This window comes from Cyprinodon tularosa, unplaced genomic scaffold, assembly GCF_016077235.1.
Source record: "Cyprinodon tularosa strain WSP-4 unplaced genomic scaffold, ASM1607723v1 ctg733, whole genome shotgun sequence".
NCBI classification, from domain to species: Eukaryota; Metazoa; Chordata; class Actinopteri; order Cyprinodontiformes; family Cyprinodontidae; genus Cyprinodon; species Cyprinodon tularosa.
In genome coordinates, this window is record NW_024039489.1 from 224886 (window position 1) to 250452 (window position 25567).

Sequence of the window (25567 nt, forward strand, 5' to 3'; positions counted from 1 at the left end):
AAGAGGCAGATATTTCGCAGAATGTTTTGCGTGGAGAACTTTCCTTGCAAAGCATTATGGGATTTGCTGTCGCAGTGGTCCGCTGGTCACCATAGGGTGTCGCTACCCAACAGCGGCAACTAATAACAAAGATGGCGCAGGCATCTCACAGTGGAGGAGAAGTTACGTGATGAACGGAGCAAAAAGCAGTGATAATCCGTCTAAACGGCCAGTTAACTGAGTTCACTATATAGTTCCTGCTCTATATGATGATGGAGGGATTAAGGGGTTAGGGCGGACGTTCTGACACAGTTAGTTTGTATGAGCGATGCAAACAGCAACTTTTAAACAAAGCGTGCACGAGCAGAAAGTGACTCATACATTCTCTTGCATGAGAACAACCAACGAGCACAACCCTGTACCCGCTCCAGAGAGCCTATTAAACGTGTGCAAAAGCATTCATGAGCCCATTTCTCTGCTTGAAATGTTTGAAATGTTGTTTCCAAAATTTTTTATTCAGATCAATTCAGTTTATTTCTGTAGCGCCAGCTCACAGCATGTCACTGTTTTTTTTTATCTAAGGAAAACAGTTGGTTTCATCGACTCATTGACTCAAACACAATCCCTCACACTAAGCATAAGAAGATTTGCCATTTTTCCACTATGCCAGACTCACCACTAGTAAGTAAAAATGGGGACAAACACATAAGACGGCCTTACTTAAACATTTCACCAGAATTATTGACAATTAGGAGGACCACTTATATAGATGATCCACTTGGAAAAAGAACATTCTCCACTGTTACCTTTAAAGCACATTTTGTCACTATTAGCACAGCTTGGGTTTTTTAATCACTTTTACAGCACTCTCTGGCCTTATGTTTTTTATTATTAAAGTACAGCGGCCGATGGGTGCAAAAGGGTTGTGTAGCAAATACAATAAGTACTGGAAGCACAAAAAAATTGGCCTGGCACAAAATCTGTCTAAAAACGACTGGATGAATGTCCACAGACCAGACCTGGCAAAGAAAAGGTACATTTTCATTTGACTGTTTTTTCAAACTCTTTTAACCTTTTTAAATCTGCCTGAGAATCACATTTATGTCTTTACCAAGAGTCTGGTCCTATGTCAGTTTATAATTTTCTCTGTGAAGTTAGGAAGCTGAGAAAAAGGCCTTTCTTGTAAAAACTCCCAATACACCCACTCTACCTTGGAACTATCCCACCCCTACATAAAGAACTTTCTCACACACAAACATTTGGTTATTCCCAAGAAAAAACACAGTTCATCAAAGACATACATTTCTCCAGATAAACACTCAGACCAGGTCTCCCGTTCACGGCATGAACATCAGATAGTCTAATTCCAGCCTACAGACTGGTACAAGACTTCCTAACAATCACCCCTATTTATGCAGAGAAAAGCCACACTCAAAATATTTGATTTCAAGGAAAAATATCCTTCCACATCTTCTAGTCTCCAGCTTTCATAAATTTCCGAATTGTTTGCTATTTGCAGGATTTCTGTTTACACAATGTTTGCATATTTTTTCTCTCGATTCTCTCTGATTGCAGCATTTTTTCATTTGCATGTGTTTTGTGGCTGCTCAGTGGGTAGCACTGCTGCCTTGCAGCAAGAAGGTTCTGGGTTCGATTCCAAGCCCTGAGTCCTTTTGCATGGATTTTGCATGTTCTCCCTGAGCATGCGTGGGTTCTCTCCGGGTACTCCTGCTTCCTCCCGCAGTCCAAAACCATGACTGTTAGGTTAATTGGCTTCTCTAGATTCTCCTTAGGTGTGAGTGTGAATGGTTGTTTGTCTCTGTATTGTCCTGCGATGGAGTGGTGACCTGTCCAGGGTGGACCCCGCCTCTCGCCCATAGGTTGATGGAGATAGGCACCAGCACCCCCAGCATGATGGATTAGCATCATTTATATGTTTGCAGTTGCCCTGCGTTTCTCTGTATTCTCTGTTATTACAGTATTTTTTCCTTTGTATGCTAGTCTAATTTTTGTTTTTCTTGCCAGACAACTTCAGTGTATCTATTTAGCTCCAATTCACATCACATGTTATCTCAAGGCACTTTGCTAAGGCATTTCAATCATTGGTTAACAATTTATTCGTCTAAGGAAACCCAACTGATTGTATTGATTGTTTGCCTCATTTTTGTGTTTGCATAATTTTTTTTGTTTGTTACTTTTGTATGTATTTCCAGTGTGTTTGCACCTCTTGAACACTGTACACTGCTTTTTGTATCTCTGCTTGCTTTTTCTATCTCTGCTTCTGTCTCCTTGAACCCCAGTCGGCCTCAGTAGATGGCCGCTCACACTGAGCCTGGTTCTGCTGGAGGTTTCTTCCTGTTAAAAAGGAGTTTTCCTCTCCACTGTCGCTACAGGCATGCTTAGTGTGAGGGATTGCTGAAGAGTCAATGAGTCAATGCAATCAACTGGTTTTCCTTAGATAGAAAACTTTGAATCAATCTGACTGGATGATCTGGTGAACTGGAAAGTACCTTGAGATGACGTGTGTTGTGAATTGGAGCTATAGAAATAAACTGAATAGAATTGTACACAGAAAATCAGCTTCAGAAGATGACATTTTTATCAAAACCAAAAATTAGTTCTGAAGGCAAAGCAAGGCAATGAGATTTAATTTACATTGCATAGTTCCTTACAAAAATAATTTAAAGTGCTTTATTCAATTCAATTCAGTTTATTTATATAGAGCCAAATTCACAACACATGTCATCTCAAGGCACTTTACAGTTCAACCAGATCATACAGTCAAATTGATACAAAGTTTTCTATCTAAGGAAAACCAGTTGATTGCATTGACTCATTGACTCAAATACAATCCCCCACACTAAGCATGCTTGTAGCGACAGTGGAGAGGAAAAACTCCCTTTTAACAGGAAGAAACCTCCAGCAGAACCAGGCTCAGTGTGAGCGGCCATCTGCCGAGGCCGACTGGGGTTCAAGGAGACAGAAGCAGAGATACAAAAAGCAGCTGTAAAAGGCGGCCCCGTCCAGGAAACACACAGCCAGGCAGACGAGCTCCAAGGCAGCTCCCATGCCAGAGGACGAAGAGAGCACATCCACTCAGTCACGGTCAGAGAAACAGGACCACACTGGAAAACAGGCCGATCTCCAACATCTATTAACAAGGGTGTTGATAGAAGCAGCACAGCTGATGTTTTTTTCCAGGATGACGTCACAGCCAAACAGGAACAGACGAGGCAAAGCTACTCTGAGGAAAAGCAGAGAGAGCAGAAGGTTAGAGATTGAACTAACAGATTCTGCAGAATAGGAGAACAGAGAGAGAATGAAGCAGAATGATGAAAATGATGTGAATTAAACAATAACAGAGAAAGAAAATTAAACGATAAATAAGATCAAAACATAATAAAAGGAGGTGGTAAAAGAAATAAAACAGCTGGTCCACAAACTTAATCTAATGAAACCTCAGTTAACAGTTTAACAGTCAAAGGCAGCTGTAAATTCATGGGTTTTTAACTTTGATTAAAAGAACTCAGGCTTTCATCTCATCTGCAGCAGACTAACTTCCACCTTCAGCCGTCCACCTGTTGCAACGCCTTCATTATGTGAAATGTTTTTATTTCTGTCTCTCAACAGATGAAATTCACAGATGCTATGCGCTCCAAAGCTCGTCTGTCTATCACTGGGTCAACGAGTGAGAACGGCCGTGTTCCAGTGGCTTACCTTCGCCCAGGATTACCCATGAGCCTCAGTATGACTGACCTCTCATGACCTCTCACAAGTCAGTGCCTTACAGCCAGTCAATGCGCTTTCATCGATCCCTGCTGTAAGGGAAGCGGAGGGTTTCCCTCTTTAAGAAAAAGACAAGACATATTTCCCGTGGCGACGGGCGACCTGCTCCACTTTTTATTCGGGATTTTAGTCATTTGAAACTCTTCACTTCTTTACGTCTGGTCTGCAAGAACTAGGCAGATGTCCTTCCTGGCTTCTGATAAACATTTGTATAGGGAATCCCAGGAGGATCGGAGGGAGGGACGGCTGTTTCTGCACCAACCCATGGCAAACAATCAAGCACAGAGGACCGTTTTTTAAAATCCGATATCACTTGTTTTGTAGATTTTTGCCATGGAGGCGTCTCTTGTACAGAAAACACCAGTGTTTCCGATGTTCATGCAATAACAACAGCTATCAGGGATCAGGAAGCGCGGGGATACAAGCAGGAACTTCTTTGAAATGTGCTGAAGTGCCATGAACAAAAACTGATGTCCTGATAAAATCACCACGTGTTGTGATAATGATGTGATTGTTCCGGTTTTTCTCTTCTGTTTGCTTGTAAATCCTCATTTTAAACCACATATAGAAACAACTAAGTCCAATTCAATATTATTAGAAATTTAAACGAAATGTAAAGATAATTCTTGTTGGTGAGGTTCTAGCATTTCATTCTTGATTCTGCAGACTAACATCCATCCTTTCAGTTACTTCAAAAGGACATTTTTGTGGTTTGAAACCAAACATGTAAACATTTTCCAAGGATCATTACTTTATCTGAATTTCTATTCTAACTGTATGAAGAACTCTGTTTTAATCAAATAAGACCTGTTGAAGCTTGGTGGCTAATCTGTGGTTAGCCATAGAGCTACATTCCCCCCCAGGCCTAAAGGGATGTACAGGTCCTCCAACAGGTTCTGACTCATCATTTCCCAGTTTGACACGCCTGAAAAACCCCAATATGGGGGAAGAAAGAGGATTTGATGAAAGGATGGGGAGCAGAGGAGGATGAAGCTAAGGACCTTTCTTACTGTCATGTTTGGATTCTCTGGGTGAAGGCCTTTACATAGACAGAGATTTACCTTCCAGCTCATCGCAGCAGACCTCCCTCCTGCCTCCATACTTCTCCATCATTCCTAACCAGTCAGACGTTACCACTTTAAGTTTCCTCTCTAGAACACAGAAACCGCTGCAGGGCAGGAAGTCTGTCCGTGTCCAATCCCACTATTAGAACAAGGATAAACGTTTGACCCCAGTCTTTCTATAAGTTTCTGTCCATGAATGCCACTAAGAAAATCTTTGGCACATATGGGCCCAGTAGGAGTCTGACCCGTTCTACACACAGGTTCTGATTATGAGGATCTTTGTTTCAGCGTTTAGCCGGGGCCGTCTCTAGCAACACTCCCCAGGTGGATCCCTGGACACGCCTCATATAAAACACGGCAGAGGCTGTTCACTAGCGACCGCCTCCCAATGGTAGGAGCCTTCAGCAGCTCAGGGAAAAGCTGGACAGCTTCCCATCCTTACCTTCAGCCACCGTGACGTTCTCACCTTCCTCTGGGTGTCTGGACTCACAGAAAAAGAAAGATGGAGGATTTCTAACCTGTAAACGTGGTCCTCACTCATAACCAGAACCTCCAGAGAGCAAGAGTCTGGTTCTGCAGACAGAGCCGGACTATTTCTAATTGTAATTGCTCCGATTCTCACCAGAAGTCTCCCTCCTTTCCTTACCTGCAAGTTAGGACTTCATGTCTGTGAATCTGTACAGGTCCTTAGCCTCTCCTTCAGCCAACCCCTGCTGCACCAGAAAGCCTCCCATCAGCTGATAGGTTTATATGGGGGTGGAGCCTGTAGCTGGTCTGGGTCCTGCTTTGCTGAGCCCAGGGAACCAGGACCAACCATCAGACCAGGCTACAGGAAACCAGAGTAGAGTATTTTAGAACAGAGTTTATTTTATCGACTTTATGCATTTAAGATGATACTATATTGAATGAGTGATGAGAAGAGGAAGAGCAGTGCAAATGTACCACAGTCCTGATGCTTTTAGTAGAAAGATATAAAGACGTAAAAATGGAAAATGATATTTGATGTAGTTTATTGTACATTCTGAACTTTACTGGAAGAGTTCAATCTTTTATTATTATTGTTGTTTTGAAATCTAGGGGGGGGAAAGCATCTTTGCAACCATTCGGTTAGTGACTAGGCTCTGATGACATCACAGGTCGTGACTGTGGGAGTCCCTCAGAGCCACAGAGGACTTGGTTTTTGTTTTTCCTTCATGCACCTCAGTAAACATTTTATTTCTGTAAATATGAGAGGAGTTGCTCCTCTTTTTTAAAACCAACACAAGCGGACACACTCACACTGTTTACTGTACATGGAGTACACACTGCAACATGGCTGCACCCTGACACCATCCATCCTCCAACCAGTTCTCCTGAAGCCAAGCGGACCGTGTGCCAAAACAGTCCGAGGAGCAAGCAGAGCTCCTCCAAACTGAGCCGACAGAAGGACGAAATAATGTGAAAACTTTACTGCATCCATGGTGCCAACGATGACGAGGAGGATGAAGAGAGCATCTGCATGTCACTTCTCTTTTGTTTTTAGTTTTGTTTTCTTCAGATCAGGCTGTCGGCCTGAACCCTTGTGACCGGCTGCTTATTAGTGTTTGATAACGATAGCCGTTAGAAGAATATAAACAATATTAATTACAGTACTAATGTTGTTCCTGTTATCTAAGTGTATGCTTTTTAAGAACTGGATTCTCCTGGTTTTTTTTGTAGTTTATTTTTTATTTTCTGTTTGGTTGGCTTTAAAGCTTCACAGGAAAAACTTCAACGTGACAAAAGTCTGAAACAGGAGGATCACGAGCCGAGGGCGTTGATTCAGCTCCTGCTCAGAGGACACACATCATTTCTGCCCACAGACGGTCGTCAGGATGTCCTGATGTGAAATCATCACGGTTCACTGCTGACTCCGTTTTCCTTTTTTCTATTAAAACATTGAAATAAAAAAAAAAAACACTTTTCAGCGGTGAAGTTGTAAGTTTTCAGTGTAAGGCGGTTTGTGGGTCATTTTGAACATATTTCCTTATGGATACGTGAATATGTTTGCCAGAAGGCCTGGGACAGAGTGCAATCTGGATCTGGAAGGATCGTTATGCATGAAAGCAATTTGAGTGAGTCTCATTAGGAAGCAGTGAAGGTTTCCACACCTCACACTGGTTCAGTAACACAGTGTCATGCATTAGACCAACTCAGCATAGAGCAGAATGGTGAACTGGAGGGAAGAGAAATCTGAAGAGTGCGGCATGCATATGTTTTAGCCCCAGAGCTTTTAGTCAAAACAGAAAATGTTTTGCTGTTTTTTTTCTGTTTCCCTCTATTCACCACTAAAGAGGGATTCATTCAGAGCAGAAAGATTAAAAACATCTGGTTCACATTGGTGAGGAGAAACCTCCAGCTGAACCAGAGTCAGAGGGGCAGCTTCTGCTGGGGCCGACTGGGGTTCAAGAAAACAGAAGCAGACATAGAAAAAGAACATAGAAGCACTGATCTATAAATACTTTCTATGTTAGAGAAGGTGAGGCTAAACTAGCTCAATAATTGGCTTTAAAGGGATGAAAGAGAGTCACAGTTAAAGCTGAGCTCATATCTCTAGGAGAGAAACAGGACTAAACACTGAAAGCAGACTGCAGATCACCTATTTTTAATCCATGCCAAAGTTTTTTTATTGGATTTAAGGCTGAACTTTGAATGAACTATCCTAACTGGTGCTGGACTGGATGTTTATTTACCACTGGAGATCATTCCAGCACCAGAGGAGGATAACAGCTGGTTCACCGGTGTTCATTATGACGCTTCTGAGGCCAGAAAACTGAGATCTAATGAACCTAAACTGGGGGATTCTGTTCATTTTATTTATCTTCCTTCTGCTCCACGTTTCTGCGCGCTGCGTTGGTCGATCACATGACATCCCTGAGCCTGACCCTGAGGTCTGTGGCTGACCGAGTGTAGAAAAGGTGAATGAACTGTTTAGTCAGGCAGCGTGTTAATGAGGAACGGACATGCTGATTCTCCTTAGGTGAGCCTCTGGTCACAGAGCGGAAATAATTTGTTGTATCATGACTTTATATTTATGTTATTAATATGCAAATGTCACTTATAAGGGTTTTGACTGTATTCACAGATGAACACTCATTGTGTTGATACTTGGTTTGTAATCTGACTATTTACAGTAAATATTAAACATGCATGCTCTCCACATGATCTCTGTGTGTAATGCAGGTTTTTTTGTGTGTTCAGAACTTCTAAATCTGCTTTATAGAACAGTTTTATTGTTTATGTTGTTTGTTTAAGAGTAGAGACTGTTTTGCTAAGCTTTCTGTCCACTAGAGGGCAGTAATGTTCCTTTTCTTTTCCACCAGAAAATGTAACTAGTAGTTGAAGGTGGTCAGATTCAAAATATTTTATTTATTTCCGGCTCAGCCGAGCATTGGAAGCTACACTTTAACTGTATTTATATATTTCTGTTTGCAAAATGGTTCAAAATAAATGCTAATTTTGATCAGTCCTGCATTCAAAATGCATCCAGAGAAGATAAATCTGCTTTAGTCTCTCCTGAATCATTATAACCTCTTAACATCCACCTCATTTTGGGTAATCCTCGCCTATTTTGCAGACCCAAATGGAAAAGCAAATAACTCAGGAGCTGTAAGCCCAAATACATGTGCAATACATTATTTGAAAGCTAACACCCTCTAGTTTCCTAATATATAAATTCGGTGAGTAGAACACAGACCAATTTGAATCAGTTCAAACATGACTCAAAGTTGTTTTTTTATTCTCGGAAATGATCGGTCTTTTTTTAATAGCAGTAAAAAAATACATTCTTGAGAAAAAGCAGGTTTTATTGTATTATATTTGTTCTACATCATGTCAACCACACATGCAGAAAATTTCAGACCTTCAGCTATAACAGTTCCAGAGCTGTGGGGCTTTGACCTTTTGTTGTCAGCTTGGAGCTGCGTGCAACGGCTCCACCTGCTGGTGAAAATTTTACCTGTGGAATTTTACACATTCTGAATTATTACCCCCACTTAAGGTTTTAAAGAAATTTACTACAGAGAAGTCCACCTTAAATCTGTTTCAAAGAGAAAGGACAGAGCAGACCTGTAAATAGGAAAACTCCCTCAGAAAATCATCCAGTAGTGGAAATGGATGAAACAATAACATGAATACAGGATGTGTTCATGTTCAAGTAAAGGAACATTAGAGAACAGATGCCTGGATGAGAAAGATTATTTCTAATTATTTCAATTCCAAATGTATTTAAACATAAAAATAGTCTCCTTTAACCAAAGTGTCTGGTAGTAATTACTGATTCACAAATACAATCGCTATAATGTAAAGAAAATTAAACAAAAAATCAGTAATAATAGGTCAATAAAATGAACAAACCCTCCATTTTTTTCTGGAGATCAATAGTTTACACACTTTAAAAATACAAATTAGGTTTTTGGACACTAAAAAAGCTGATCAAAAAATAAGTTAAGATTTCTTAAAGTAAGTTAATAATTTTCACTCTGAGTTTTTTTCCGTTCTTAAAATAAGATAATTAGATATTAAGTGGTTTGGATGAGATAGAGTTTTCTGGATTTTTCTTCATTTTAAAGGTAAATCATGTAATTTACATCAAGAGAAATAAACTAATTTCAACAAAATGTACTTATACTCTGTGACAGACTGGCAGCCTGTCCATGGTGACCCCACTGACAAGGGGTAAGTGGGAGAAAACGATGGACGAATATTTATAATTATATATATAGTTATTGCTCAGGGTATCAAATGGTAAATTGCATATTATCTGTCTGGTTGCAGCAGGGATGAATGACCTGCAGTAGCGCTCCTTTCTACAAACAGAGTGTCTAAGTCTTTGACTGAAGGAGCTGCTCAGCTCCTCTCCAGTCTGGTGCAGAGGGTGGAAGGTGTTCTCCATGATGGATGGAAGCTTGGACAGCACCCTCCTCTCAGCCACTTCCTCCACTGAGTCCAGAGTGCAGCCTAGGACAGAAACAGCCTTTCTCAACAGGTCATTCAGTCTCTTTCTGTCCCGCTCTGTGCTGCCAGGGAACCAGCAGACGACAGCGCAGAGGAGGGCTGATGTCACCATAGAGTCTTAGGAGGTTATAATCAGGGGCCTGATCACTCCAAAGGACCTCAGCCTCCTCAGGAGGTGGAGGCTCTGACCCTTGTTATACAGGGTGTCAGTGTTATGAGTGCAGCTCAGGTTATTGTTGACATGAACACCCAGGGATTAGAAACTCTCCACAGTTTCTATGTCCTGCCCCTGGAGGGGGGAGTGAGGCGGGGCTCTACTCCTGAAGTTGATCACCATGTCCTTGGTCTTCCTGGTGTTAAGAGATGTGTGTTATTTTCTCACTTTGGGGCTGAGTGCTGCAGACTGCATCAGTGCTGCTCCGTGTAGATGAGCTGTGGTTTGATGGATCCACCATCAGGACTGATGACGGCGTGGGAAACTGTGACATACCTGAACAAAGCATGTGGCTGCTTAAGCATAAAACAGACGGCATTAGAGATGATTCCTTAGTTTGTCATCGAATCAATAAATGCAACTAGACGTCAGCTCTGACTTCTCTGCAGGAATGTTTGTTTTGCAGCTTAGCAAAGATAAAGATTCAAACTCAGTGACTTAAGTCGTTTTCTAAACCGCAGCGTTTAAACACCTAAAATATGACGTCTAGCAGAACAACAGGCAGAGGGACGACATGTAGATTGAACTCATTTCTAAATGGGACTAATAGAGGACAGATCTGACATCATTCATTAAATCTATGCACATGTTTGGTTTTTATGATATTAGTTTTTTTTTTAAAGAAAAGTTAATTGGTTCCATGAAGTCATCTGTGTTTAAATGATCTCAGATCAGTGAAAACTCTGCAGGGAGGAGTTTGCACAGAATGACAGTTAATCAGCATTACAAACAGACAAACCAAACTTTATTCATGTTAGAAACAAAAACAAGCATAAAGAGTAAAATCCAAAACTAGCAAAGATAAAACAGGATAACATGATTTACACCTCAGTCCATATTTTGGGTTAGAAACAACAATAAAAACATTACTTTCCTCCATGATGAGAAGGTTACAGACCTCAAACATCTGCTGCAAACATTCATTAATTAAAGGAGACCCAGAGGACATCAGAGATTACTCTATAATCTCTATTTCTACAATAAAGTCCAGATTCATTTTCATATTTTCCTGGATTCACTGGTGCCTCCGTCTTTATCCATTTAATATGGATGCAGTCTGATTCTAACAGAAGCAACAGTCTGCTCTGTCCCTCTATGGAAGATCCAGACACTCATCAGGTCTGCTGAGGAGACGCTGCTTCCGCTCAGCTTCTATCTTCTTTTGGTTCCACCGAAACCTGAGAAGCAAACAGGCGTCTGTCAGAAGGATCAGAATAGATCCATAACCTCCATCAGCTCCATAAACCAGCAGATTCACCTCCGTCTGACCTGCTCTCTGCTCTGCTTCTATTTAACATTTAAAATACTACAGATCATTTTCTAAATTCTGAACATTTATTTAGTAATAGAAAGTATGTATTTTTAGTATAATTAGAAGAATATTGGACACGCTAATCAAACACTAAATGAACTGATCACTGCAGCCCTAATCCATAATAACCCATAATGACAGTAGTTATTAGAAAACGTGTTTTTTGGTCTGGACTCAGAGCTGAATAGACTGACTGGTTGGGATGCAAATCAATGTGACTTTAATTTATAACCTGGGATTTTTCAGGCTTTTATATAATTATAAAGCAAATAATTTCATCCATTTTCTATCACGCTTATCGCAAGTGGGATCACGAGGGGTGCTGGTGCCTATCAACCGCAGGGCAAGAAAGAGACAAACAGGACAAACAACCATTCACACCTAAGGAAAATTTAGAGAAGCCATTTAACCTAACAGTCATACTTTTAGACTGTGGGAGGAAGCCGGAGTACCCAGAGAGAACCCACGCATGCTCAGGGAGAACATGCTAACTCCATCCAGAAAGACCCCGGGCCGGGTCCCAGAACCTTCTTGAACCCAGAACCTTCTTGAACCCAGAACCTTCTTGAACCCAGAACCTTCTTGCTGCAGTGCAACAGTTGTACCCACTGTTGCACTGCAAATTATAAGTCTTATAAAATATAAGTCTTTGCTTCATAATAATTGATATATTTTAACTTTATTAATCTCAAATTTCTGGAGAAATTTACCTCTGCATTTAACCCATTCCCTTGGCAAGCAGTGGGCTGTCATTTTGTGGCACCCAGGGAGCAGTGTGGGGGTTAAGGGTCTTGCTCAGAGATCCAGTGTGGAGGCTGTGGGGATCGAACATGGTACTTGCAACCTTCTCAGAGCAGAAACACACTGCTCTAACACTAGGCCAACCCTGCCTTGGCAAGCAAGCCATTATGAGTATTATTTTTTAGTATCAATTTGTATAGTTATTTGGGGGAGGGCTGTCATTGTGGGTCGCCACGAGTAATCTGGGGTTAAACTCGTAGGGATGTTTCAACCTTTGCATATCTGAATTCTCCCGACTGAGTGAATTGGTCGATTATCAAGGGGGCGGGATTGTTGTGGCGGAAGGTTCACAAGCAAGTTCGATTGTGTCCGGTTTCTCTGAAGCATCTTGCTAACCAGTTAGCAACTTACTGCTAGTAGGTTCCCAATGGGAAATTCCATTGGGACCAAGTAGCACTAAATTGGTGACTTAGAAACGACGCTGTCAAGGAACGCTATGGACAGAGGAAACATGCAAGAGGAGGAGAGTTTAGTGTCGGAGGTCGTGGATGAGTCTCCTCCGTCATCCATTTTTTATTTAGAGGAGGAAAGCGGGACGAAGATGTTGTGGAAGAGGACGCCAGGGCGGCAGAAGCTTGGTTTGGTGTAGAAGGCTTCCAGCCGTACATGTTTGAGCCCTTGCCTCGCAACGCTGCCAGTTCTGTTAGCTCTACGCCTGCTGAAGACACAGACGTCCATCCCCATGAACACTGGGACGCAACTCAATGGGAAAGGAAAGGATTCTGATTTCGTATTTTAACTGTTGCGTATGTTAGCTGCGACATATGAATCAAGATGCTATGACCGAAAAAATGTGATTGACAGATGGCCGAATTTAGGTGTTCAGGCTGACGTATAACTAACTGGCCTGCCTAAAATAATGAAAAAAATATATATATATCTATATATTTTAAGAGAGGATTTTTTTTTTAAAATAGAAATGTTCTAAATTTTGGGACAACATTGTCCGATAGAGTACATTTATATACATGTTTAAGCCAGAATGATTTGACATTTAAATATGATTTCCCTACAACTTTAAGGATCTGGCTCAGGGACCCTGAGTGGCAATCTGGGAGGAGGGAACTCAGAACCTCAGTATTCCAAGCTATATGCTCTAAACACTAGGGCTGTAACTTCTAGATGTGACTATAAAGCTAAACTTTATTCAGTTTAACAGCTGGTTCCGATGGACGGTTGCTGTCTATGGCCTGCGTACCTGAAGCGGTGCGGGTCCCAGTGGAGTGGTGATCACTGGCTGGACGAGGGCTGCACGGCTGCGTCCTGGAAAACAGGAAACAGGAAGCTGAAGGCTGAACGCCGTTCATACGCCTCTAAACGCCATCTTCACTCACCTCTGACGTCCAAACAGATATCCCAGCATTCCCCCTGTCCCCATCCCAGTCCAGAAGCCTCCGCCTGTGCCCGGACCGGCGCGACCTCCTGGGTACCGTTGTCCGTTGGTGTAATCGCTATGGAAACCGTATCCTGGACTGGATCCTGGAGAGTCTGAGCAGGAGACACAGGCAGATGTTAGGAGGACAGACTTTATCCAGCGGGGTTCTGCTTCTGGTCACATACCTGTGTAGTCAGGCTTGAAGCCAGGAGGGGGGGGTCCTCCCATGCTGTGGGGATGGTTCCCCTGAGGGTAGCCCGCCTGCCCCCCACCGGGCCCAAACTGGGCGCCGTCCCCGCTGAGGAACAGCTTGTAGACGCCATAAGCTAATAGAAGAAGCACAGCCACCACCAATAGGCCGCCTGATGACTCGCTGTCTGAGTGGTGCTGGTTCTGGTGCTGGTTCTGGTACTGGTTATGGTACTGGTTATGGTTCTGGTGCCGCTTGTTTCCAAAAAAACTGCTGAAGAAAGTAGAGGCCAGACCTCCGAGTCCTGGTGGGGGAGCAGGACGAGAGAAGAGCTGAATGTTTGCGTTCAGTGAAATATTTCTGCTTCATTCTGCCTTCCTCTTACCCCCCCACTCCTTAAACCCCCCATGGGAGCCTGCGCTGCCTGGACTTCTCCTCTGGCCCTCCTGGGTCAGCTCCAGGGTGAACTCCAGTCCACAGGAGCCCTTCAGGATGTAGTCATCAGAGGGGTGGTTGTATCCCTCGCAGCTCACCTCGATACGGCCGAACCTGTAGGCGTTGTCCAGGTCCGCCTTACACTCCCACTGAGACGGAGAGGAACAAACCAGAAACACTCAGAACCATCTAGAATGAAATATCCAACCAGAGGCTGAGCGAAGCCTGCAGAAGACCGGGGCCAGTCAGCGCTGAGGGGCCCCGGTCTTCATTTTATTACGGTTTCCATTTCAATACATGTCCCTGACAAAACAACACACTGCAAAAAAACTGCATTCTACATGAGTCTTTTTTTCTTACAATAAGTGGATAATTTCTTGAATTGAGGAGGTAATTAAAACACTTTCTCAATGGAACAAGACCATTTACATTTATAATAAGGAAAAAAAAAAAATCAACTGCATCAAATCATGTTATTTACCTGCTCAAATTAAAGGTAAATACCCTTTTTTTTGCTCATTTCTAGATCATTTTGCTTTATAAAAAAGACATTTAAAAAAAAATGTATTCAAAAACTTTTGTTTTCTCAGATTTGATGTTTTTTTTCAATAAAAATTATAATACCAAATAATTCTCTTTATTTCAAAGTTAAATTTTTTAAATTTCTCTTTTCCAGATTGAGATTTACTAATTTAAATCACTTTTTCTCATTCACTTCACTTCGTTCCTGTGGAGTCAGGGATATACAATGGAAACATTTTCTTGAAATAAGAAAGATATTCTTAAATTAAGTGTATTTACCCTTAATTTGAGTAGGTACATGGGATGATTTGCCAACAGAATGAGTATTTTTAATGTTAAAATAAGATATTTAGATAAAATTCACTTGAAATAAGACAATGCAATTGTGTTTTCTTATTTTAAATGTAAATTGTCTTGTTCCATTGGCAAAATGTCTCTTTTATTTCCTCAATTCAAGAACAAATTCACTTACTTTAAGAAAAAATGACTTATCTAGATTTAGATTTTTTCCAGTGTGGACGTATTTCTATCAATCTGCTGGGCGTTGACCTGATGTAGAGCTACTAAATGCTCCAAATAAACTAAAGAGCACTGAAACAGCACCCTAGCATAACGCTGCCACCGCCATACCTAACAGTGGGTCCAATCTGTGGCTAAATTCGGCTGAATTTTGAGTTTGAAAACCTTAATAATCGAGATGGTTGCCATGGCCACCCTCCCTCCCAGTCCTCCTTACCTGAACATCCACGCCGTCCCAGCCTTTGTTTACACACTGAACCACCTCAGGGATGAAGGCATGGCAGCCTGCAGAGCCGCCGACACACTTCAGCTGAGGGACTGGGCTGGAGCGCCGCGCTGTGGTGTAGCGGTTCCTGTAGAGGGTCAGAGCCTGGACGTCCCTCAGCAGCACGCTGTCTGCAGGGGACAGGGATGAGGAGTCAGGGTTCATTTTTAGCTTTCACTGATAAAAACCTCACTGCTGAAGGCCTGGATGACGTCATCTGTTAGTGGTCACACATTTTCACGTATTGATTCATGGGTTTGATTTAATGTCATAATCAATGTTCACATAAAAACACCACTAACAAACACAATAGGATGTAAAACAGAAAGAAACTAGACTGATGTTTAAATGATTAGAGGAATAATAAACACCTTTAATGGAACAGTTTGTGAATGAATGATGTGTTTCTGTGAAACATTTAAAGTTAATGTTCTTATAGCTGATCCTTTAGTGTTCATCCTAACCCCACCTGGAGTCAGGTTGAGTGGGCGGTCCTTACAGGCTTCCGTATTTCAGGCTTTTAACATGTTGTTGCAGCAGATGAGCGAAACATTGATAGATTTGTAGATATTTGGCAGAAAACACTTCTGCACGAGGAGTGTTGGTGTAAAAGTAAAAAAAGAAAAAAACGGAACTAAATGTTGACTATTTAATGAACAAACAATGATATCATGATGAATTAAAGTAAAAAAAAAAATGTTGATTTTTGCTCCGTATCAAGTTATGAACACCTAAAGGAGGAGTATTTATATTTATTTAAGATCAAGATCAGATCAGATATTTAAAATAGAAAGCAAACCGACCTTGATTCCAGCCGTAGGTTGTTTCAAAAAACACCAACAGAATCCAAACTGTCTGATAAATCAGCGCCATGTCATCAGTCCAACAGCTTTAGAAGCTTTGACTGGTTTTCTGCAGAAGAAACGTCCAAACAAACAGTATCGTCTCCTTCTCAATGGCTGACAGCTTCTTGTTTGTTTCGGTGTGGCAGTGCGAAAGCTTCACTTCCGGGTACGTCATCGCTCTGGTCCAGAAGCTGTAGCAGAGCGCCCCCTGCTGTACATTAACTCACCCTGCAGGCGGCTACATTTAGCCTGTGAGCGCTAGGCCGATTATAACTAAATTATATCTTTATAAAATGCTTTGAGATTAAACGTGCTGTTTACCTGCGCTGTATAAATAAACTGAAGTGAAAAGTTCTGAATTTAACCCGTTTTTATTCACAGGATTTTTAATTTACACATCAGTGTAAAAATCCATCAGTTTACACATAAAATAATACAAAACTATGATCAGACTTTATTGACATTGACAATATTTCACAGTCATTTTAATAAGTATATTTAGAAAAAAAAAACCCACTAGGGCTGCCAACTTTTCACCAAACCTTCACTGCAAAAAATAAAATAAATGTGGATAAGTCATTTTTTCTTAAAATAAGTGCATTTTGTCTTGAATTGTGGAGGTAAGTGAGACACTTTGCCAATGGAACAAGACAATTTACATTTATAATAAGAAAAAAATTATTTAATTTTCTTATTTAAAGTGCATTTTATGAAATATTTGATAGTATTTTGATAGTAAAATGTTCATTCCATTGGCAAATCATCTTATTTACACAGTCAAATATACTCAAAATACACTTAATTTAAGATTTTTTTTTTAGTGTTGGAGTGAGATTTTGAAATAGTTTGGACAGGCAACCCTTATCAGGGTCAGATTGAAAGGCTTTTGATCGGTGCAGCTATAGGTCGGAGGTTTTCAGAGGATTTAACTGAAACGGTGTCAAAATTTTTGACACCATTGTCAATGTGACTGAGTAACAATAACTAATCTCTAGTTATGTGGAACATTTTTCTCACAATATACATTATTTTCTGTATTCTGGTTGTTTTCAGAGAATTGAAGTAAAGCAGAACGGGACCTACTAAAATACTTGCATCCTAAATATACTGTAAACTAAGAATTTCACTATTTTGTTTAATAATTATTCTGTACAGTTCAAGTAAATTAAAAATTTGGGAAATAAGTTATTACTGGATAATTGGCACCAATACAGGAACCAGTGTAATCGAATCCAGTACAAAATAGACTGTGTATGAATATTTGGTAATAAACTAATGATTGATGATGATTAAAAAGCTTCACTCATTATGTTATTAGTTGTTTTTTTTTTTTTTACAATTGACAAAACAGCTGTTTAACTTTAGACCTTCCAGAAGGCTATAGATTCTATAAAAACACACACAAGACAGCCTTTTCCTGGATGTTTAATTTGGGAAAATGTGATGTAAATTAAATTTTTTAAACATATGTAATGAACCAAATAAATGAATAAGGTCAGTAGTAATAAAATTAGAACATCCCTCTGGTTCCTCATCTATGGATGACTGAGTTGTTCTGCACATCCTCTCTGTGTCTTACCTGGTAGGTGTTTTCTTGGGTGGCTGATTTTTTGAAAAATTAAATGTAATGGTTCTTTTTCTTTTTTGTGGACCCTAGTTTACCCTAGGGTAAACTAGAGCAAACAAGGAGTAAAGCTTACTAAAAAGAAACACTATGTAGAGAAAACAAATCATTTGATATCAATTTGATATCATCCTACACTTGATAATTCTCCACTTTGATCATTGAAAGTTTATAGTTAGAGTGGCTCAGGTTATCCTGAGCTATCTCTATAGTTATGCTGCTATAGGCTTAGACTGCTGGAGGACATAGGGACCCCTTTTCATCATTCTGCTTCATTCTATCTCTATTCTCCCACTCTGCAGAATCTGTTAGTTCAATCTCTAACGTTTTGCTCTCTCTGCTTTTTCTCATAGTAGCTTCATCTGGTCTGTTCCTGTTTGGCTGTGACTCCATCCTGGAGAGAAATATCAGCTGTGCTGCTGCCATCAACACCTTTTATAGCGATATACCGATTATAGATGTTGGAGATTGGCCTGTTTTTCAGTGTAGTGCAGTGCATGTGTTCTCTTCATTCTCTGACATGGTGGTTTTGAGCTCGTCTGCCTGGCTGTGTGTTTCCTGGACGGGGCCGCCTTTTACAGATGCTTCTTGTATCTCTGCTTGTCTCCTTGAACCCCAGTCGGCCTCAGCAGATGGCCGCTCACACTGAGCCTGGTTCTGCTGGAGGTTTCTTCCTGTTCAAAGGGAGTTTTTCCTCTCCACTGTCGCTACAAGCATGCTTGCTGTGAGGGATCGCATTCGAGTCAATGCATCGATGCAATCAACTGGTTTTCCTTATATAGAAAACTTTGAATTAATCTGACTGGATGTGGCACTATAGAAATAAACTGAATTGAAGCTAGCAGCTGTATATTTCATTCATATTTACTCAAGTGCTAGATTGCTTAAAATCTTCAATAATTTACAAAGAGCATTATCTTAGTCGAGGTGAGATAATATTAAAATAACATACCTCGTAATAACTTCTGTTTTTCTAATATCTTCAGCCCTGTTGCTGTCAGCACAGGTGAGCTGGTGCCAAAATAAGGACTGGATATGAACCTGACATGTCCTCGTGTGTTAGCACTAAGGTTGTATTAAAAACGTGGACTGGCGATTGTTATGTCTAATCACCATGTTTTTTTAAATAAATAACTGGAATGTAGCTGAGATTTAATGTCTGTCATTTTTAAGTGTGAAAAATTGGAGACATGTAGTGAGAGCGTGTGAAAATGCGAGAGTCTCACGCCCAGTGTGTGAGCCCTGAAAACATTTAAGTAAAGTTTAAACCAACGTGTCATGAAAACCTTATATCTGTATTAAAAGTGTCTCTCTAGTGCTGATGAAATGTTTAATGTCTTAAATGTCTGGTTTTATCAGATATGAGCTGAAAACTGTCAGAATCAGCAGAAAGATTTGAAAACATCAGTTTGTGCAGGATTACTCTCTATAAAGTGTTTCCATTAGAATTACTGAATTAAATCAACTTTCTATTAAGGCTTTAATTTATTGTTTTATCACTGCAAAAACAAGCTACAAATAAGTAAAAGCAACTTAATTTAAGTACATTTACCCTTAATCTGAGCAGGTAAATAAGATGATCAGCCAATGGAATGAGCATTTTTACTCTTAAATTATATAATTAAATAAAATGCACTTGAAATAAGAACATTGTGTTTTGCTCTTATTTTAAATGTAAATTGTTTCGCTCCACTGGCAAAGAGTCTCACTTCCCTCCTCAATTGAAGAACAAATGCACTGATTTTAAGAAAGAAGGACTTATCTAGATTTGGCAAACATAGATGAGGCTGTACTGCATATCCACAGCCAGACTAGAACCACTTAGTGTCCATTTATTGGCCCCCAAACACAAACAGAGACAAAGTAGTAAAAAGTGTTTATTTCAGCACTGCCCCGATTGTTTGGCCCATATTATTAAATCTCTGCTATAAGTTAGATATTTACATCATTAAGGGCCTCTGATATTATACACCGTCTCCTTTAGAAACATCTTCATTTACGTCGTACAAAATGTTGCAAACATGATCAAGAATAAACCAGAATAACCCCCCCACCCCCTATATCCCACATGATTATAAACCCAGCTGATCACAGACCGTTACCAGTTCACAGTAATCTGATTACCTGACGATATTCCAGTAAGGCTAGCAGTCCTTTATGGTTTTCATAGTTTCAGATGTGGAGAAATGGAAACTGTGCTTGGAATGGGTTAGTTTGGAGAAACAGCCACAGGTTAGCGTTCCTTCCTTTTAGCTTCAGAGTGCAAATTAAATTCCAGCCGAACGAGAACAACTTAAGCTAAAGGTACGGAGGAGAAGCTATGAGCCTGTTAGAGTCAGTGCAATGGAGTCAATCACAGCAATACAACCAGCTGCCATGTGAGAAAATCAACTACTACCTCATCCGTCGTCTTCAGCTCACATTTCTCATTTTTCTACACAGTTTGATGGAAGGAAGCACGGAGTAAAGCCATGGAGTGTTGCAGACCAATCAGATGGTCTGACTTTGGTAATACACGAGCAAATCAGATTTAAAAATGTCTGTGAAATGATTGCGTTCACCTTCCTGAACCGACGGTTATAGCAAAGATTAGAAACCTAAGAAAACAGAAATAAAAGCTTGTAAACAGCCACCAGGAAAGGATTAATGTTAACCCCAACAGCTCCTCCTGAGGAGCGGCTGGCTCAGCTCCTCTTCCCTGGAGAGGCAGAGTTCCTGCTCAATCCAGGCCTTTTTTTATCGCGCCTCAGTCGAGTCATTCAGGATAAAACCTGCCGCTCGGATACATTTAGTGGTGCATGTCCTCATGAAAAAAAAAATAAAAATCACCAGATGTTTCTCCATCCAGGGCTGGATTCCTTTAACTCTTCATACGGCGACGATGTTGTTCATCTCCCATTTCTGGGTGCTTTTACTGACGTCGCAGTCCGATATGAACACTTTGTGGAGCAGGTCTGAGCGGTCCAGGCATTTACCTGCAGAGAACAAACCCATCCATCAGCATCACTGCAAACCTTTAAAAGCTTTCCTCTACAGTTGAAAGGATGAGGCTCTGTTACACTGTGCTGTTTGGTTCTGATTGGTCACTGCATAAACCCGCCATTTTAACCACTGATGATGAGGAAATACCACATCCTGACAGTTTAGGTCCTTTTTATTCATCCACTGGTTCAGGAATCTGAGAATAAAAGGCTTCAATACATAATAGTGATGGGTCCATTAACCCCGATACTTGGGTTCATGCGTGGAGCCCATAGAGCTAAACTCTGCATCGGTGAGCCTGTTGTTTCCAGAAAGTCATGTGACCGATACAGGAGTTGTTTCTAACTGACTGACTCACTAAACTCTGTTTAAAAACGTATCTGTCAACATGATGCATCTGCTAAAAAAAAATGTCTCATATTTTGTGGTTTATTATTAAAATGATCCTGAATTTTGCAGCAGCCTAAAAGGAATAGGAACATTTCAGCCGTTGCATTTTTATTTTTATTTCCTCGTTGTGTCATCCTTTTCCTCTCAGTTATCAATCTACTTATCTGAATTAAAGTTAATTTCAAATGGCCTCTTAGTTTATTTACTGTTTTACTGCACTTACTCTTAAAAATATGATTTTAAATCCTAGTCCACCAGCATCTTCATTCATATTTTCTCCCACATTTTCACGTTATATATTTACATTATTCATTGGCTGCATCTAAAAATATCAAAGATATTTTTTATTTAAACATAGATATGAAATAATATAATATAACCTGCAATAATTTAAATGATATCATTGTTCTAGGTCATGAAATCAATTCAGTTTAGTCCAATCAGCTGCCTGTAGTGTCTTTAAACGTCCAGCAGGTGTCAGTATTCTGTCAATATTAACGCAGCATCAGTAGAGTTTGGCAATAAACGCTTCCAGATGCCTCATTAACCATCACTAATACATAAACTGCACCAGTAGGGGGCAGTGTTGTCAACAATAACACTTTACATCTTTAAGGAGATCTTCAGGGTCAGATATTATCAAACGGTTAATTTAGAAATAGATTACAGGCACAGATGAGAAACTCTGCCTCAGTGTGAGGCTGTAGCATCGATCTTCACCCTTCTTTCTAATCCAGTCCTCTAAAATGGAGCCTTTAATATAATCTGTAACTGGCTGCTGCTAAAAAACTTTAACTCTATGGATTAAATTGCAAGAACTGATATTAAAATCAACAGATTTGCCCCTAATTTGAGCAGGTAAATCAGATTATCAGCCAGTGGAAGTATGGGGATTTTTTTCCCCTTAAGATAATTAGATGCAAGATAATTTAGTTATTTTAATTTCAAATAATCTTATTCCAGTGGGAAATCATCCATTACCTGTTAAAATACACCTTTTTCAAGAAAACTAACTTACTTATATCTCAATTTTTGCAATTTGTCTGTTATTAAACTTAATTTATGTTCAAATCTATTTTTCCAAAAATATCTTAATGATGAAAGAAAAGAAAAAGAGAAAATGTGAATAAGGTTCTGGTTGGGTTTAAACCCCAGAGCTCAGACACAGACTGGGTCACTGGAACCATGTGGATTTCTCCTCAGATTCATTTCCAGGTCGTTTCTCTAAAGACTGAATGAAGGACGGCGCCGTCAGGTAACCGAGCCACAGCGGAGCTTAGCCTCACTGATCCAAACTCCCTCTGGTGGGAAAGAGCGAGAACTGCAGACATTTACCTGTTGGAACATGAGTGAACCGATGGAGATCCTGAAAGCAGAGCAGAAACAGAGGGCAGCTGGTCAGCTATTGGCTGGAAGGGACGGCGATCAGACGGTTAGCGGTGGAGAGGCTCTCACCTTGAAGTAGCTCCACTCTGTGTGCTGGTTCCTCTCACAGTGTGTGATGATGACGGCTGAGTTCTCCCCTCTGGTCAGGCACTGGTCGTACTGCATCAGCTGGTTGGCTTCATTGATGCGGAACAGCTGCAGAAACACAAAGCATCTGATTATGATTCTATGATTCGATGGAGAAATGCTGCTCTTCAGCGTCAGCACATTAAAACACAACCATTAAAATCACCTTTCATCTAAATAATGAGACACAACGATCTCTGGAAGGAAGATTCTGACCCAGATGTTATCAGAGACCCTTAGACCCTTATATCCAAACCAAGAGAAACAGGTTTCTGACTGATAAACGATTTTAAAAAGCTTTTGATGTTAATTATGTCCTATTCTGATTGTTCCAGGTCTATAAACTGCTACAACATCACAACACACCTCCGATGTTATCATCAGCACCCGTTAAACCAGGGGTTCTCAATGTCGGGTGATGAGATTACAAAATGTAACTATCTAAGAGTTGATTCAATATTATGCAAACAATTAGATAATAACTTCTGTTCACAATTAACATAATCGAATGACTGATTTAAAATTGCCTTTTTATGCAGATAATATTCATTGAGCGGAGGCAACAAGTTTATTTCTAAAGCACAATTCAGTACATCGGAAATTTAAAGTGTTTCATATGAATTAAACAATAAAATAGAAGAAAAACAAAAGCAGAATAAAAGCTAATAAAGATAAAAACATGATAAAAGCAGGTAGTAAAGGAAATAAAACAATTGGTCCAGAACCTTAAACTAATAATTCCTCAGTTAACAGTTTAACTCCAACAGTCAAAGGCAGCTCTAAACTAACGGGTTTCTAACTCTGACTCCAAAGAACTCAGGCTTTCAGCTCTTTTCTAGTCTGCTGGGAGTTTGTTCCAGATCCGTGGAGCATAGATGCTGATTCTCCATGTTTGGTTCTAGTTCTGGGTGAACAGAGTAGGCTGGAACTAGAAGACCTGAGTGGTCTGGGAGGTAGATCCACTGGAAACAGATCTGTTATGGTTTGAGATGCTGATCTATTCAGTGATTTCTGGACAAACAGAAGGATTTTAAAGTCTATTCTCTGAGCTACAGGGAGCCAGTGGAAGGACGTCAGAACCAGGCTGATGTGCTCTACTTTCTTAGTTTAGTGAGAACACGGGCAGCAGTGTTTTGGATCAGTTGCAGCTGTCTGATGGACTTTTTAGTCCATCAGACAGCTGCAGCTGTGATCAATTCTATTAAAGATAAATGCATGGATGAATTTTTCTAGATCCTGCTGGACATTAGTCCTTTAATCCTGGAGATGTTCTTCAGGTGACTGGAGCTTCTCCTACTCTCCCAGTGTTCTTTACTACATTCAAAACTTGTTCCCAATACTGATATAAAAGATATTTTCTCAGATTAAAGGGCCTCAGAAGATATCTTAGTGTTCTCTAGTGGAGGGAATTAAATAAAGCAGCTAAACACATACAGATATCTGGTCATTGTTACTGATAAAATCCTCACTTTAATACACACTGTGATAAAGAATAATAAAATGCTCTGAAAAAAGCTTAAACTGAAGCTGGGTTTAATTTTCAAAGCAAGTTGTGTTTTTCTTAAAGCTGCTAATAGGTGGAACTGTTATTACTACACACAATACGATGATTAAATGCCCCATTAAATAATCAAAATGACATTCAAAGTGATCAATTAAATAAGAACGTTACTAAAATCATTTAAAAATCTATATAATTACTTGACTCTTTGGTTATTAACAAATGTAGAGTGAAATAACTAGATGTGTTTTTAGGGCTAACCAGTCTGTGTCTCTCTAAGCTGAAATGTTTGGGAACTTCTGCGTTAAACAATAACTCAAAGTTCAGTTCTTTGACAGCGGCTGATTTTCACACCATAACAGATGACATCATTGATCTCCAACATTGAGGAACCCGTGGCCGATAGATCCATCTGCGCTCCCCTGATCCTAAACTGTTACTTCCACAGAAATAGTTCGACTGTTTCTGTTAACCCTCCTGTTATGTTACGGGTCAAATTGACCCGTTTTAAAGTTTGAAGATCTAGGAAGAATAGTTAAAAGTATTTTTTCAGTATGAAACTTCTTCTGCTTGCCTTAAATAGTGTAATCAACATATAATATGAAAATGGTTCATCTCACATATTTGCAACCACCCCCTGCATGTTTATATCACATAGATACAGTTCGGGTCAATTTCACCCAGCAGTCAAACTGGAGGTAAAACGGTGTCAGAAATGTCAGACTATTTCTTTCTTTGCAACTGTGAGACATCTCACACACACGAACACACACACACGTTCTGTCACAATATCCTTGTGGGGACCTTCCATTGACTTCCATTCATTTCCCACTAATTTATATGGCCTAACCATGACCCTTGCCCTAACCCTAACCATTACCGACACATACCTATCCCTAAACCTAACCTAAACTCAATTCACACCTTAGTCCTAAACCTAACCCCCACACCAAGAAGAGAAACTTTCATTATGGGGACCAGTTGTTGGTCCCCACAAGTACCTATGAGTCCCCAAAATGTAGCATATTCCTAGGAAATTGTCCCCACCAGGTATTAAAGACATGGCCACACCCACACACACAAACACACCCACCCACACACAAATTTGATAATCGAGAGACAAGGGCTGGTGGACGGGAGAGAGACAACCTGGCAGCTGTTAGGACAGTGTGGGACAAGTAGGTAGAGCAACTTCCACTACTCTATAAACCAGGCCCTAATGTCACAGTGGATGAAAGGCTGGTGGCATTCAGAGGTCGCTGCCCATTTAGGCAATA

At 40.4% G+C, this 25567-nt stretch overlaps 3 protein-coding genes across 8 annotated transcripts in view; 1 reads left to right on the forward strand and 2 right to left on the reverse strand.

The window, feature by feature from the left end:
- LOC119772939 (glutamate receptor 2-like) overlaps window positions 1-4032 on the forward strand; it is a 97905-nt gene extending 93873 nt beyond the window's left edge. For 2 of the 4 annotated variants that reach the window (XM_038269652.1, XM_038269653.1), the window contains exon 20: window positions 3610-3745. Coding sequence is in view for 2 of the 4 variants with exons in the window: in XM_038269656.1 (XP_038125584.1) it covers window positions 3610-3744 (135 nt within the window). In the remaining 2 variants the exon portion in view is untranslated. Of the gene's footprint in view, window positions 1-3609 lie in introns of all 4 variants that reach the window. The other 2 variants (XM_038269656.1, XM_038269654.1) reach the window with 2 other exon arrangements.
- A 6997-nt stretch (window positions 4033-11029) lies between these two features.
- On the reverse strand, window positions 11030-16446 carry saraf (store-operated calcium entry-associated regulatory factor). The gene is made up of 7 exons (XM_038269646.1): window positions 16240-16446; window positions 15389-15567; window positions 14081-14279; window positions 13691-13999; window positions 13465-13618; window positions 13329-13393; window positions 11030-11195 (listed from the first exon to the last, which is right to left on the reverse strand). The coding sequence occupies exons 1-7, from the start codon at window positions 16307-16309 to the stop codon at window positions 11170-11172; spliced, it is 1002 nt and encodes a 333-aa protein (XP_038125574.1). The 5' UTR covers window positions 16310-16446; the 3' UTR covers window positions 11030-11169.
- Window positions 16447-19769: 3323 nt separating this feature from the next.
- The window catches only part of galnt7 (UDP-N-acetyl-alpha-D-galactosamine: polypeptide N-acetylgalactosaminyltransferase 7), a 35005-nt gene continuing 29207 nt past the window's right edge, over window positions 19770-25567 (reverse strand). For 2 of the 3 annotated variants that reach the window (XM_038269664.1, XM_038269665.1), the window contains exons 13-15: window positions 22733-22858; window positions 22613-22643; window positions 20653-20880 (exon numbers count right to left, since the gene is read on the reverse strand). In XM_038269664.1, the coding sequence (XP_038125592.1) occupies window positions 20774-20880; window positions 22613-22643; window positions 22733-22858 (264 nt within the window). In that variant the 3' untranslated portion in view covers window positions 20653-20773. Of the gene's footprint in view, window positions 20503-20652; window positions 20881-22612; window positions 22644-22732; window positions 22859-25567 lie in introns of those variants that run through there. The other variant, XM_038269662.1, reaches the window with a different exon arrangement.

Coding starts and splice junctions, on each gene's coding strand:
- saraf (XM_038269646.1), bottom strand. CDS start 16,309: ATGGCGCTGATTTATCAGACAGTTTGGATTCTGTTGGTGTTTTTTGAA. Junction 14,000..14,080: donor GGGGTTTAAGGAGTGGGGGG/GTAAGAGGAAGG, acceptor CTCCCCCACCAG/GACTCGGAGGTCTGGCCTCT. Junction 13,619..13,690: donor CTTCAAGCCTGACTACACAG/GTATGTGACCAG, acceptor TCTCCTGCTCAG/ACTCTCCAGGATCCAGTCCA.